The sequence below is a fragment of the Tetrao urogallus genome (genome assembly GCF_951394365.1).
Source record: "Tetrao urogallus genome assembly, chromosome: 25".
Taxonomy (NCBI): domain Eukaryota; kingdom Metazoa; phylum Chordata; class Aves; order Galliformes; family Phasianidae; genus Tetrao; species Tetrao urogallus.
This window is the reverse complement of record NC_136838.1, coordinates 768735-783840: the sequence shown is the minus strand read 5'-3', so window position 1 is coordinate 783840 and position 15106 is coordinate 768735. Positions and strand designations below refer to the sequence as shown.

At 43.2% G+C, this 15106-nt stretch overlaps 1 protein-coding gene across 1 annotated transcript in view; it reads right to left on the bottom strand.

Annotated features, from left to right (window-relative positions):
• Positions 1-14545, bottom strand: part of FBN3 (fibrillin 3) — a gene marked incomplete at both ends in the record, with an annotated part of 122674 nt that extends 108129 nt beyond the window's left edge. Inside the window, one exon of the mRNA XM_079546590.1 lies at positions 14376-14545. Coding sequence (XP_079402716.1) covers positions 14376-14545 — 170 coding nt within the window. The remainder of the gene's footprint in view (positions 1-14375) is intronic.
• Between the last annotated feature and the right edge of the window lie 561 nt (positions 14546-15106).

The following is a 15106-nucleotide window of genomic DNA, read 5'->3' as shown; positions in this document are numbered from 1 at the left end:
CAAGGGGGTCTTATCCAGACATGATGCAGTCCTGGGGAGACATAACTATAATGCTGAGACAGTGCTAATAGCCTTGTGACTTTTCCTTTGGGTATCAGAGCCGTGGAAGCAACAGAGCCTGTGCAGACAAGGAAAAGGCTAAAAAGATGTTAAAGAGAACCATTTTAATAAAAATTAATATGGATTAAAGGATGATGCTAAGAAAGGACAGAGGGAAGAGTAATGCTGCCCATAGTATCTTCTTTGTTCACTTTAAATAAACAATAGGATTACAGAGATAAGCATGAATTTCAATTGATGGCACCAAGTCCTGCCTGCTGGCAGTGACTACATCCAAGAACTGGGAAAGCAAACACTGAAGCATGAGCAAGCACTGGGAGACAGTTTACACCACAAAAATGTCCACAGGCTCAGGATGCCAAGCTCCTAGTGGGGACAGAACACAAGTGGCACCGGGCTGTTCCTGTTAACAGCCTGAGAACTACAGCCTAGAGCACTGAATTGTTGCCTACTAGTGATGCAAGCAGACGAAAAGGGCTCCGTTTGCCAATTATTGTCAGATGCCTAATGTGACCCCAGCAGAACTGTACTCATTGTTAAAGGTAGAGGAGGGCAGACAGCACAGCATGTGAAGTTTGGGCTAGGAATGTTTGGCAGACTCAAGTCTGGCCAAAAACTAAGTACAGCTACCCTGAACTTCCTGCTTAACCCACAGCTATGTTCTCAACACAAATGCATGTACGCAGATCTTTGCCCACTCCTTCAGCCTTAGCAGAACGAATGCCCAGTGTGAAGTCTGTCTTCTTCAGAAGGCTGTAATGGAAGGACTGCTTTGTGCAATGTCCTGCAAGTGGCACTTCTGCCACCCAGGAAGACCCAAAGCTAATGAAGCCTTGGCTACATGTAATGTGTGCTTTCCAGACAGCAGGCGCAGCAGCCCAGGATTTGTCTCCCCTGTCGTGGGTAATCAGCATGTCTCAGTTGTTGCTGGCTTTCAGAAGTGGTATTTCCATTCCTTAAATCAGAGGAAGACAGAAGTGAGTGAAAATTGGTGGACTGCCAGGGCCGGGGTAATTCTCAAAGCTGCTCTGGTCTGCACAGGGATTGTTCCCTGCTGCTCCAACATTCTCCTTGATGGCCTCACCATCTTTCCAGGAAAACAAATGATAATTTAAACCTTTGTAAATGGTTGTGAAAGACTTGTTATCTGCCCTGCACTCACTGACTGTTGCATTACCAGTAATATCTCCATGGGTATACCCTGGGCTACCACCAAAAGTGATGCTGCATTTCCAAAAGCACAATTGCACAGGGCTCCTATCGAAGCCAAAATCTCCCAGGAATGTGGTTATGGTGAAATTAAAGCAGAATCTGCTTGCAGTATTGATATTTTCCCACATTTAATCCTAACACCTTTCCATGTAGCTGCAGAGCTATATCCATCCACTCTGAGATGATTTCATTTGTTCTTTACCCTCTGCAGATCACAGGACCTTCACAGGAAAAAAGGATCTTGGTCACTTTGTCTTGTTTGCCACAATGCTATCCATTGCTTGGCTTACTATCATCATTTTTAAATAGTCCTAAAAGACAGTTTTCAAAGATGACAGACTTCAGATCTCTCCAAACAGGAGGATATGAGCTTAAGATAAAGCTGAACAGAAGTTGTTCTCCAGATCCACAATGTAACTGAAGAAACAAATGCATTCAGCTTTCCAAGGTCAGGCCATGAACCATTTCCCTCCCTGACACAGCCTAAAGCTTCTTCCTGCTGGGTGGAAACAGATCCTCAGTGCTGTGGCAGCCTCCTGAGAACTACTTTCCAAGATTATTCCCTGTTCAGTGGAAAAGAGTCTGAATTAAAATGGTCAAGCCAAGATACACTGTGCTAAGCAATGACTTTCTGCACTACTTTGAGTCTCCTAGTGGGGACAGAGACAGCAACACTTTACATCTCTTGCAAGTTTAATGTTCTCAGACTGAGAAGCTGCACAACTTAAGTATCAAACCACAGACATAATGACCAAGAGGTAAGAGATTTCCTCCATGATACTAAATGGTAGCATGGAATGTGGTCACAAGAATGCAACCAAATGTAGACCTAGAACCCAGAAGAGTGTGACTGCAGGAAGACAGGAGGTGGAGAGACGTTTTTCCAGATGTTTCACAGCATGTGCACATGTCTCTGTGTACAAGCTTCACAGGGCAGTTAAATGAACTTGGCATTGCACCTTAGCAGCTGCTGACTGCCCACAGATTAAAAGGGCTCCTAAGGGTTCATTACCAATGCAAAGTAAACTGTGTTCAGACCATCTACAACAGCCAGTAGCACCACCCTGGGTCCCTGATCGTACGTTAGTGAAAGCTTTGTTCAACATCATTCTTGAGCACAACTGTGCAGGCACTGAACTCAACTGTCTCCTGGGGAACCTACTGCTTCCATTTGGAGACCGCACGTACTCACACAGTGGGTCTTCAGGGGCAGCAGTGGAAGAAGTTCTTTCAGTTTTTATTTGTCTTCCAAAATTCATCTAATTATTTATGGTGAAATCAAACCCCTTGGCAACAGATTCGGACAATTCTCAAAACTTCTGTTTGTTCAGTTTTAGGAATGGCCATAGGCCATAATACCCTAGATATCCACAAACCATCTTGAGTTACTCTTTGCTGTGAATTCACCAGCTCAGTGACAATTTAGCTAATTCCAGGCTGGTAAATATTTATTTGATATTGCAGAAAGAAAGGGCATCTGCTTTCCACAGATCATCTATTTTACTTATGAGACATGGAAACTCTTCTTAGAGTATTTGTCCTTGCAACTCATTTTCTTGTCATGGAGTTCATGTGTGTGCAAAGTCAAATAGGAGGAATTTGCATCAATACCATTACTGCATTCTCTAGTTGTATAAGATTGAAGCTTGTGGCTTTTCAAGGAAGATGATCTTGCCTCTTCGATGAATCATAGGAAATCTTTCCTATGATTCAGAATTCCTTCTGGTATTGATCTTAGCCTGATTCTTTGTTGGGCTCCAGGGATCATCTCACACAATAAGTGGGAACACTACTGCAGGCAGTGGAGATCACTAGGGGGACAATAATTACTGCCAAATGTGATAGTGGTTTCTGTCCGTGTATCTCTCCATCTACAGGGATTTGGGATTGAGTCATGGGGCGAGAATAAATCTGAAACCATGCTGACATTTGCATCCCTGGCCTCAGGCACAGCTAAGGATCTTGAGCGGAGTTCTTGACTTACCCAGTCCTTCATATGCACTGCAAGTACTTCTAGAGGTTTATTGGTTTTGTAAGCCTAGGACTGGGCTATCTGTACATTCAATACTATCCCAAGTCTAGTCTATACATGTTCCTGTGATGGACAGTTTGAAAAGTAATTAAGAAGAGCAGTGCCACTAGAGAAGCTAGCTGTCTTTATCATCAATAAATACACAGAAGGAGAAATATATCAGGCAACCCCATTTAATGTAAGGATAGTGACTCCATCCCGAAAACGAGGTCCTTAACTGCTCCTACCAGAGAAATCATTCTCTTGTTCTGCAAAGCAGCATATCCTCTACTTAGCTCTTAGGAGTAAGTTTGTCCCAGTGATGTCACTTATATTTGGTACTAAGAAACCAGTTTTAAAGGTGCAGAAATGCACCTTTAGTCTTTTTGATAACACCAGCACAAGTTACGCACTTTGAAAGAGACTTTATGCACTTGGAAAGAGCATTTATTTACTTATCTGGGTAAGACTGTAAGCATGAAAGTAGTGACAATTCAGAACATTCTGAAGTTGCTTGCTGAGCAGAGCTACAGATCACTTTCCTATGGCTCTCAGCAATACCCAAACTGAGACCACCACCATGTCAATGGGATGAGCCCAGGAAGGGGCTGCTTCATGCTGTGTCTGGCACAGTCAGCAAAGTTCTCTGCCCTGGGGTGACATGCATGAACCAAGACAGAAAAACCAGGCAGCTGACCCTGCGTGGGACCAGCCATGAAGGAGATGCTCATCTGTGACAACAGAACTATTTAAATCTGAGCTCACTGAAATCCTAGACTTACGATGTCCCATTCCCACTGGAGACCATTATCTCTCTGGCTCCTGGAGCTCCCCTTACTTCAGTTCCAGAAACCTCAATCCTACCTCCCAAAAAGTAGTTGTGAACTGGCACACAACTTCTTCCTGAGCAAACTCTAGTGCTATCACTGAGCACTTCTCTCATCTGTGCTCCTTAACAATGCCAGCCTGCCCTCTGCTTGAGCCCAGACCCAGCTGGGACTCGGAAGATCTCAACATTAGATCCCCAGAGAGATGAAACTCTCAAGCACCTGAATTCAGCTGCCAAACAGACTCTAGCAACAGAACTGAGATATCTCAGAGGTGACAGCACAGTCACTTAGTCCTGGAATGGGACCAACCTCTTGTTTGTTGAGCAACACAGAAATGATGGTATCCACTTAAAATGACCATGACAGAGACTGGAAGCCAACAGCTTGTTTGCGTTACGGCTTCTTTTGAGGAGAATTTATTCTTTGAGCAAAGGATAGAAGAGAGGAGCAAGGAGATTCAATGAATTTTATAAAGGTGAGAGAGGATGCACAGAGTAATGTGGGAAGGGTATGTAGAAGAAATTTTAGAGGAGAAATGGGGATGGAACACAGTGCCAAATAGCAGAGCAAGTATGAAGAGCCATGGAAAGTTCTTAGGGCAAATGAAATTGTCCCTTGCGCATTGATTCTCAACTGCAGACATCTTTAAGGAAGCAGCAGCTCTACGAAGAGGAGCAAGCATGCATCACTGCTCCTCCCCTCAGAACCAAGGACGGGCTACAGCCAGGAAACGTTGATTTAAGTGAAAAGAGACTGTATTTTTCTTGGTTGTTTTAGTTAACAAAAGGAAGTCTTAATTTAAACAATTATTTTAATATCTGTTTTAATGTTTTAGTTATTTTTCCTAGAGAATGGATGATTAAACATAGCCTTGATGCTTAAATTAGGGAAGCACACAATATGAGAACATATACCTTACATATATACCTTACAGGTAAGTAATTATGTAGCTTAAAATAAAGATATTCATGTTTACTATTTTCATTATTATATTCAAAAATGGTGAGAAATTAACTTTTTTTTTTTCAGATGTCTCTTACACTTTTTAATATGTATTTAATTATCTTTGGGTTGAAATTGAAACAGCATTGAAATGCAACAACAAAACATTTATCAGAAATTCTTTGCCTTTAAAAGTAATTTATAAATTGAAGGAAGTGCTGTGATTCCAGAGATGCTTCCTGGGTGAACTCTAAAAGGTATCTTCTGAAGGGTAAGATGGGATTTCTTGCTGCCAAACACAGCCTTCTCTGAGATTTTGAAATCAGTGCATCTCATCCTCTCAGTGTATGTTTATATTCCTAAAGCAGTAGAAAAAAACCAAAATTCCTGGTCTGTAATTCCCAGACACTAAATTGATTTGGCTGAATAAAAAAGTGGGTTGCCTCAAATTTATGATGGACTCTGCCTGAGAAGGCTTCAGTGGGCCTTTATACTGTGTGCCAGAACTGCTCTGCTCTCAAGGCAATTTTCAACTTTGAATTTTGAATTTCAAAGTAATTAGGAGGGCAGCTCCTTGTGCTCTGGGAACAGCCCACTTGAAATATATCGCCATTAGAGATTGCACACAGATGTCTCTAAGCCTCATTTCATCGAGGGTGGAGACAAACAGGAACAGGTTGCCCAAGGAGGCTGTGGATGCCCCATCCCTGCAGGCATTCAAGGCCAGGCTGGATGTGGCTCTGGGCAGCCTGGGCTGCTGGGTGGCAACTCTGCACACAGCAGGGGGGTCTAACTACATGATAATTATGCTTCTTTTCAACCCAGGCCATTCTTTGATTCTATGATTCCTTTTTCCTGATGAGACGCAGCTAACTCAATACATGTGAGCCCTCTCATGAAAGCAATGGGGCAAGAGCCTGCAACAAGGGGAAGTCTCATCCTGGACCTCTGGATCTCCAGCTCAGGCTCAAAAACTCTCCCTCCACATCTCCATGTAATTCAGGAAGAGGACTTTGGACAGAGAGGGAAAGCCAACCTGAGAGGGCTGCCTGACTGCCACTGACACAACTGGCTCACACCAAAATAACCCCTTATGCCTACAATACAGTTCTTAGAATCATAGAACGGCCTGGGTTGCAGAGGCCCACAATGCTCATCAGTTCCAACCCCCTGCTGTGTGCAGGTCGCCAACCAGCAGCCCAGGCTGCCCAGAGCCACATCCAGCCTGGCCTTGAATGCCTGCAGGGATGGGGCATCCACAGCCTCCTTGGGCAGCCTGTTCCAGTGCCTCACCACCCTCTGGGTGAAAACTTCCTTCTAATATCCAACCTAAACCTCCCCTGTCTCAGTTTAAAACCATTCCCCTTGTCCTATCAGTATCCACCCTCATAAGCAGCCGTTCCCCCTCCTGTTTATACGCTCCCTTGAAGTATTAGAAGGCAACAATGAGGTCTCCTTGGAGCCTTCTGTTCTCCAAGTTCTGCTGACCCTAGCTGTGCAAAGCTGAGTGAAGGATATACACACCCTGCAAACTAACACTGCGCACGTGCATGGTCAGTGTGCATACATGCATTCAAAAGCTGCACCTTGGCTATTTCTGGCATGCAACAGTAACCTCAGGTCACTGCAAATCGTTAGGAGGGCATTTTGCCAGAGCCCCAAAGCAGCAGTTATTAATCGTGGAGATCTATGAGCAGGCTGCTCTGTGTTCTAAGACAGCAGGTATTCCACTCAAGACCTATGAGCTTAAATAGGCAGTATATACAGGGGGGAGAAAAGGCACCTTGAGAGACTGCAGAACTATGCTCTTATTAATACACATTCATTTCCTATTTACCTTACTTACAGCTAGGGAACACAAGTTTTATTTTGCTCGTGACAGTAATTACATCAAAAATTAGTCCTCCTCTCCTGCCAAAAAAACCCTGCGTCTCATTTTTTTCTTTAATGCGTTATCTCTGTTGTGAATTTGAAAGCGGACAAACGGAGCCTAAATTAATGATTTTACATTTTTAACGAGTTATTTCAAGTTGTCAAAACTTTCCTTTGTCTGCCGGCCTCTCTGTTTTGACACAAATGTTCTGACGTCTTAAAAAAAACCTCATCTCACTTACTTAAAGGGCATTAGTGGTTGATTGCTGTATGCTGGGAGTTCAGTTCCCATAATTTTCAGCACAGTGAGCCACGAGATCCAAGATTCTCCCATTATTTTTCAGTTTCATAAAAGGAAAAGAAGAAAAACACAAAGAAAGCCTTGCTTTCACAAGACTGTATGCATCTACAGTTAATGGCAAGTTCAAGACCAATAATGTTAACAACCTTTTTTTTTGCAATGTGTGTCCACTACATCTTTCATTACATATATTTTCTTTGTCAGTAATTCTGTTTTTTCCCTTTATTCAGATCTTCAAGCATTTTGTATGAATGATGGTAGGGAAGTCTGCTCTTATTTGTGCAAATTTGCTTAAATCCTGAATGTTGGCAAGAAACCACAAAGTAGACTTTCCTTTGAAAGAGACTGAAAGTGCAACTGATTTCCAGGAACTGCACAACACTTTAATTTGGAAAGCAGCATTACTGACTCTCCCATCCTTTTTTTTTTCTTTCACACATTTTGAAATAAACCAAACTTCAAACCCATTTCTTAAAAATTCTGAACAAGGCCCTGTACATACCACACTTCATGCCAGACAATCTTTTACCATGCCAATACTTGCCATAATGTTTCCTGCCAATAACAAAAGCAACAGAAGCTCAAGCTTAATCATTTAAATAATAACAATAATAACAATAAAATCAACACATAAAGAAAACTTAGGAATGTGAATCCTAAATCAGAAGCTGTTGCCTTATCACTGTTCCTTCTGTTGGTTGTAGTATTTCCCTTTTGGCTTTATGACAAAATATAAAGGTTTACATGTGTGGAGTACAAGGATCTGGATGCTGTCGAGATGTTCCCAAGGAAAGAGTGGAGCTCAGTGAAAGAAGCTCCAGCCGTACCTTTACTGAGGTGCCACACAGCTAACATATTGTCACTTAAACTCATTTTTATCAGGTCTTGCAGCTGAGAGATGGGAGAAAGCAAGAAAACTTCACTAGAATTTGGCCATGCTCTCCCCTGCCATGTTCTTCCCTGCTGCTACATGGAGATGCCCCACAGCTGCCTCCTTGAAGATGGAGAGTCCTTTGTGCATGGGCAGGCAATTCAGGGGCTTGTAAGGAAAACCCACTTGATGTGTGGACAGCCATAAGCAACACAGCTTCTTTCAAACAACAACTCTTTGGGTACATGCATGTGGTTTCTTTTGTTGAAATTGGTTAAATATCCCACAGATCTGCTTATTGAAGTGTTTCTACCACTCTGGTTCAGGGCTTTTATCAGGAACAACACACACTCAGTAGGTGGAGCCTGGCTGCACAAGCTGTAAAATTCAGAAATGGGACATTTTAGCTTCCAGTGCTTTTCAGCAGCCATGATTCCTGCTCAAAACAGGAATTCACTTTCAAGGGAATTTTCTACCACTTTGAGGTCAAAAATTTTTTTTTTCTTAATAAAGACTCAAAGTTGAGCTTCTACATCTAAAGGACTCTGACTCTGGGACTTTGGGAAATCAACAGCTCACTAAACTTAGACGAGGGCTGGGATGGTAATGGTGCAAGAAAGATTTGCTGACTCCCATTTGAGCCAAATTCCTTTCCATAAAATCAATGAAAGTGTTATCCTTAATCTTAGGAAAGGCAGAATCAGGCCCATGATCATGAAACACACAAACAAGTTGCTTTTTTCAAGGATCAGCTCTTTATAAAGGCTTGTTTCCAATAAACCTAAAGTATCAGCGGGGAAAAAATTATAGTTGATTCTGATAAAAAAAATAAAAATCCTGGTGTTCGTCACACAGGGTATTTGTATATGGGCTGATATTTTTGCTGAGTAAATATGGGAGTTAATAATCCCCACTTACAGAACTGCAGATGCCACAAGACACGTGGGATTTGGCTGTGGTTTCACTGTGCTCTGCTCCTACCAGGACTCCAGGCTGATGCACACTGGTTTTGCCTCTGAGTGGGACTGCTCATCTCTGGATGCTCACTCCAGTTGGGCATCATCCTCTCCATAAGCATTCCAGCAGCAACACAGATTAGGAAAGCAGTGCCAGCAGTAATGCAAAACAGGGAGCCAGTGTGATGGTGAGATCCCATTATGCAAGGACAAGAGAGCTGATAACAGCTAATAATTACTGTATTAAGGTGCTTGTGGAACTGCAATGTTAGGTATTAAGTCAGATTAAAGTGCTGCTGGAAATCATCTGCTCTGTGCACTTCTCAGTGAAGCTGGTCTACGCTGTGCCCAGCTCCCTCTGACATTAAACATCATCGCAGTGTCAGCTGAAATGTAAATGGCTGCCACAGCACACAATCACAGCCCGTAGCTCCCCCCACAAACACTGTACCTGAGCTTCAAAGCTGGGGTGAGTGGAGAGTTTAGCTTATCCACACCCCATCAATTCCTCCTGTCTCCAGCAGTCACAGCGCGTCCTTCCTCTCCATTCCCCACAACTCACTGAGATGCTTCTCTGTCTTTTTGCATAGATCAGAGCAATAGAAGAGATGTGATGTATGTCCTTCTTTCTGAAGCATTCCATCTTCATCCATCTTCTCAATTGCAGTGGCCATTTCCTAATTAATGGGCTTGACATAATTAGTTTTGTATAAAGTCAGGCTGTAGCTGAGCCTTTATTCTGACTTAAAAAAAATAGGCAGCCATGAACTTACAGGAAATCACACTGCCAGCAAACAGCTTAGCTGGCTGCAGACTAATCATCTTTTCTTTCCCCTTTGTTAAACACATTCTTGCTCTTGGAAACTGTTCAGTAGTTCATTAAACTAATAATCCTATTCAAATCCTACTTCACAAATGGATTTGTCAGTGCTGTTCCTCACAGGAGACAGTAATTCTAAATTGCCTCTACTTTAATGGGTTTAAAGACAGATTAAATCACAGCTTTGGCTGCGATTTATTGCTCCACATTATTTCATTATTTGCTATTTGTAGAGGCATTGGTGAATAATACACTTGTTTACTTGCATCTATTCCATTCTTTGCATTTGTTTCATACTTTCCCCTTATTAAAGAAGATTGGGAAGGAAACAGAGCACTATTTTCTAACAGAACCACATCCAACCTGCATTTCAGCAGTGGTGACAGCAGCAGTGGGTCACCTCCACTGGAGCAGATTTGTACAAGCATGACATGCAGCTCTTGTTCATCGCTGGTGAAAATGCACAGCTAATGGTGCTGACTGTGCTGGAAAATAGTGTTTTGTAGCTGAGCATTTGCTCTATCAAATAGTGTTTTTGTGCTCTCTGCATTTTGTTTCAATGCAAATAAATAGGAGGTGTTATTACTTTTGAAGTGAGCCACGTACTAATTGATGATGCCTTCGTATAAAGCCACTGGACACCAAAGCAGAGCAGATCCAGTGCTGCTTGTGTTTACATAAGGCTTTCCTGGGAAACCCACGGGGAATTACTCGTACAGTAGGAATGTGTGCTACGTGCAGCAGCAGGAAGGAACACCAAACGTGCCTGCATACTTGATTCCTCCAGAGTTGGTAAACATTCCCCATATGGCAAGTTGGAAAGAAGTGGAAGACACCTGGTCACACTTCTTTGTCCAGTTCAGCTGCGATCCTAATTTCCTGCCCAAATTTAAATCAAACAAAATGTAGAGATGGAGAAAATCCATAGTTCCATTCACTCAGGACAAAAAGAGGGGCACAATTAATTGGTAGAATAAGTATCATAGAATCATAGAATCATAAAATTGCTCAGGTTGGAAAAGACCGTCAAGATCATCAAGTCCAACCTCAGCCTAACCATACTTCCCTAAATCTAACAGCCCCCTGCTACATCCCATCCCTGAGCACCACATCCAGATGTTTTTCAAACACATTCAGGGATGGAAGAACCAGCTCTAGCGCGTTGAAGTTGATTGCTTTAAGTTCTCTCATGCATACATTTGTCTGTCATATTCCACTTTGAGAGCAAAAACATTTCTGCCATGGACAAAATGATCTGCTCATGGCATGTTAATATTATAAAAGGCTTTTAAGATCTGGCAGGATAGGAGGTATCAAGCATACTGTATAAAAGGAAAATAGATTTTATTAACTTGCACTGACAAAATGAATTCTTTCTATGAACAAGAAGTCAAGGATATGGACAGCTCTGAAGCCTCGAGTAGAAGGCTTCCACAAAAGAGAAGAGGAAGAAGAACTTAGGACTATGTGCTGTACCATCATCATTAGATCTGAGCGGAGACCCACAAAATCTTTTTGCCTCTTTCCTTCCATTCAGTAGTGGTCTACAAAGTCTACAAATTTTTGAACACTGTCACCAAAAATAGAGAGCAATCAGGCTGGGTTGGCAGCCCAGGTCTTACACAATCATCAGGCTGAGAAAGGGAAGCCACCAGTTGAACTCCACGTAATGCAGTTCAGCTTCATTGTATTTTAATTCTGAAAGTCTCAGAACTAAAGAAAGTCTTAGAAACAAAGATATCTCAAATGAAGGCTGAACTGAAATTAGTGTATCTCTCTGAAAAAAAAAGTTGTGGGTCTTGGAAAGCAAATTCCAAAGCAAATATTTGAAGTGCTGCCATAAACACTACTGAAATACACTACGGTTAAATATATTTAGAGGTTCAGACGTATGTTAGAGGTGTGGATTTATAGGACAGATGATTGCAGTAGTCAAGATATGCCACCTACATACCTACACTACAAAATAACAATAAATTAAAATTAAAAAAAGAAAAAGGAGAGAGAGAAAAACTACCATTTAAACTTGCATTAATAAAACTTACTGTTAATTCATTTATTCTGCTACTAAAGCATTAGCCTGTGAGTAAACCAAACCTACAATTATGGCTTTTCTGATTGTCCCAAAGAAGGGTCAGACAGATCAGGGAAGATGCTCAACCACAAGTACACCTCTCTACATTTGTTTCTAGACAAAACAGCACCAGGGACTAGCAGGGTTCTGGGAATCTACAAAAGCAGTGAGTCTGTAACTCTGCAGGGGATGGCTTTCGCTGGTTTACAGCCCCATCCACACCAGTACAGTTGGTGACATCTGTTGCTGTATTCTCAGCCCAGGAGAACACAACTTCAAACACCATTCTGCAATAGATTTCTCATCTTAAGTGGTGTATCTACCTGTGAAAAAGGAGACTTTAAACAGACAGTTCATTGACGGGCTGAAGGAGAGATCTGGACACAGAACAGGGGAGACTCTCAGGGTCACTTGACACAGAGCATGGGAAGTGCCCGAGGCACGAGCCCAGCCACTGTGCTTTGGCAGCTCCTTGCATTGCTCACCATCATTCTCTCAACAACAGACTGCCCTCCCAAGGGCCAAGAAACAATGAACCTCCAGCTATCTTAATTTACATTTGCTAAGATGTCTTTAAACAGATCTTGCACGTTCCCCAGTGGAGTTTTTCTCTTCCTACAGCAATTGCTTCAGAGGGCATTAGGAAAGCAGAGGGAAAACCAAAGAGCCAGTGGTGTGGTCCTTAGCTCTCAGCAGGGGATTTGGAGCCAGACACTTCAGGCCTGTTCCCGATCCTGCCTCAAACTTACTGTGTGGCCTTCAGTTGCTTACACAACAGATAATTTAGTATTTACTTCAGTGTTGGCCAACCAGTGTCTGAGGCTTCAGAGAAAAGTTTTCAGAAGTCATTTCTAACTTGGGAACTCAGGATCCATTTTTTAAAGCGTATGGCATTTGGATGCTTCAGGCCCACTGAAAGTCAGGAGAATTCAAGCTCTAAGTCATTTTTGAAAACAGAGTCTGGTTACCAAAGTCCCTGAGTTTCGTAAGATCACTGGCTTCTAGTGACCTTCCCTGAGATCCTGTGAGGAATGGAAATATCACTTCTGTGCTCTGCTCTTCCTTCTTTCTCACAGGGCTGCACAAAATAGGATAATCAATGAACACATGAACTAACTCCATTTCTTTCTATCTGCATCGTGAAAACTGTGATCACCTCTAGCCCTGGGCAGCCACAGTCTCTGGTCTGGCAGACTGTCATCTTTTCCTCTGCAAGAAATGTCCTTCATCCCTTTAATCATAAAGGTTTGCAATGTTTTATCTGAATGGACTCAAAGATACCTGAAAGAATCACAGTAAAAGTCCTTCTAGATTTTACTGGGTGAGACACAGGGTAGCCCTGCTCTGTGAGGGAGCTAACAGCTACTTTTTTTTGGTAGCTAGCTTTGAGCTAGGGATTTGACCAAACCCCTAGGACAGCTGTTGTCCATCATCTCCAAATCCACCATAGCAGAAGCAAGTGGCCATGCACTTTTGAATTCCATGAGCAAATGCTGCAAGCACGATGGCCCTGCCTGTTGCAGCTCTACTGCCAAGCTCTGGGTTCCAGCTCCAGCCCAAACATGCACATCTGATTGTCTGGGCTGAAAACATGGCGCTCCATCCCATTCAAGAAGCATTTCCCAGCAAGTTCTGGAGGACTCTGGCACACTCCAAACTTTGCGCGTGTATCACGTTCTGCTCTGTTTCTGCCCACTAACACAGGAACTCTTTCCAAGAACTACAGCCAGGCAGACTTAAAATAACCCAGAATCAATTCCAGGGCCAGGAACCATCTTGAGAGCAAGCGAATACAGATGAGCTCCAGCACAAGCTTGAGAATTCTTTGCCAGAACCCTGTCTCCCTCCTCAAGTGGAAAATCCTCACGGATCCAGCTCTCATACCAATTTTTCCTCAGGTGGGGCCACAAGCCCCAGCTTTACTTTACAACAGATGACTTAGCGTGTACACTCACCCATTAGCAATGGTAGAGAAAACAACTATCAGTGTAAAATCAGCCAACAGTATAACCCACATCAATTGGCAGCATGACAGAGGTAGCACACCCAGTCAACAACATCCTCCCTGGTGATAGAAAGACCAGCCAGAGCCATCCCTCCAGGTAAATGCCCAAGACTCCTCCCACCTGCAGGCAAGATGTTGATGACTCCTCACAGTACTCACGCATGAACCCGAAATTGCTGTGACCCACTGATCAATGCAGAAGAGCTCATTGCACAGCACTCTATAAACACAGCAGCCTGGGTTCTCTGCCTGCTTTGCAATTCCCTGGGGCAAGAGCTGTCCTCCTACCCTGTGTCTGCAGAGCAGATTCCTTCCTGAGCTCAACGAAAGGGCAGAAAAGCAATTCTGTAGACATGTTACTATGAGCTATAATAATAAACCAAGCTCTGCTTTATAAAATAGAAATGAACATTAAACGTACCCTCGTAAAGTGTCTTGGCCTCTTCTTCTCACTCTGTTTGCTGGCTGTCTTTCCTCATAGCCTGCAAATCTGTCTGTCTGCAAGTCCCCTTCATATTGACCCTGGGCTTGTTCCACATACAAAACTGCTGTACATCCCAGCATGAACCTGGCCAGCCACAATACCCCCATGATGGCACGGATTCCACGGTTCCTGGCTGCCCTGAAATCTTCTTCCAGCTGGAGGGTCCCTGCTGCCTTGGTGGAGAATGGATTTTGCCAGCAGCCTTTAAGTGCCAAGGTGCCTTCCTGCCGTTCACCTTCTAGAATCAAAGACAGAAGAAAGAGAAACAAGCAAGTGCTCTCAAGAGCTTCCACGTTTTTAAAATGACTGTTCACCCAGACTGCCCCTCCCCAGAGTTAATACAGTGAGGTCATACAGTCACACTGAGTGTGGCTCCTTGTACATACAGCCAACATGCTCACAATGTCATTTCCCACCATATCATTGCCAAAGCCCTCCTTTCCCAAGAGGTCGGAACCAAATGATCTCTAAAACTCATTATTCTACCTTTGCATCCATTTTCCCGCCTTTCTGGTAGGGAAATGAAGAGTGACCATAGAGCAATCTGTCCTGGAACCCCCTGGTATCAGGTTGTGCTACTGAATTCGGCACGGTAGCTGAGTTCAGAGGAGCAATATGAGATGCAGAGCTATGAAGCAAGAAGAGACCAGGGATCAACTTCCCAGGCC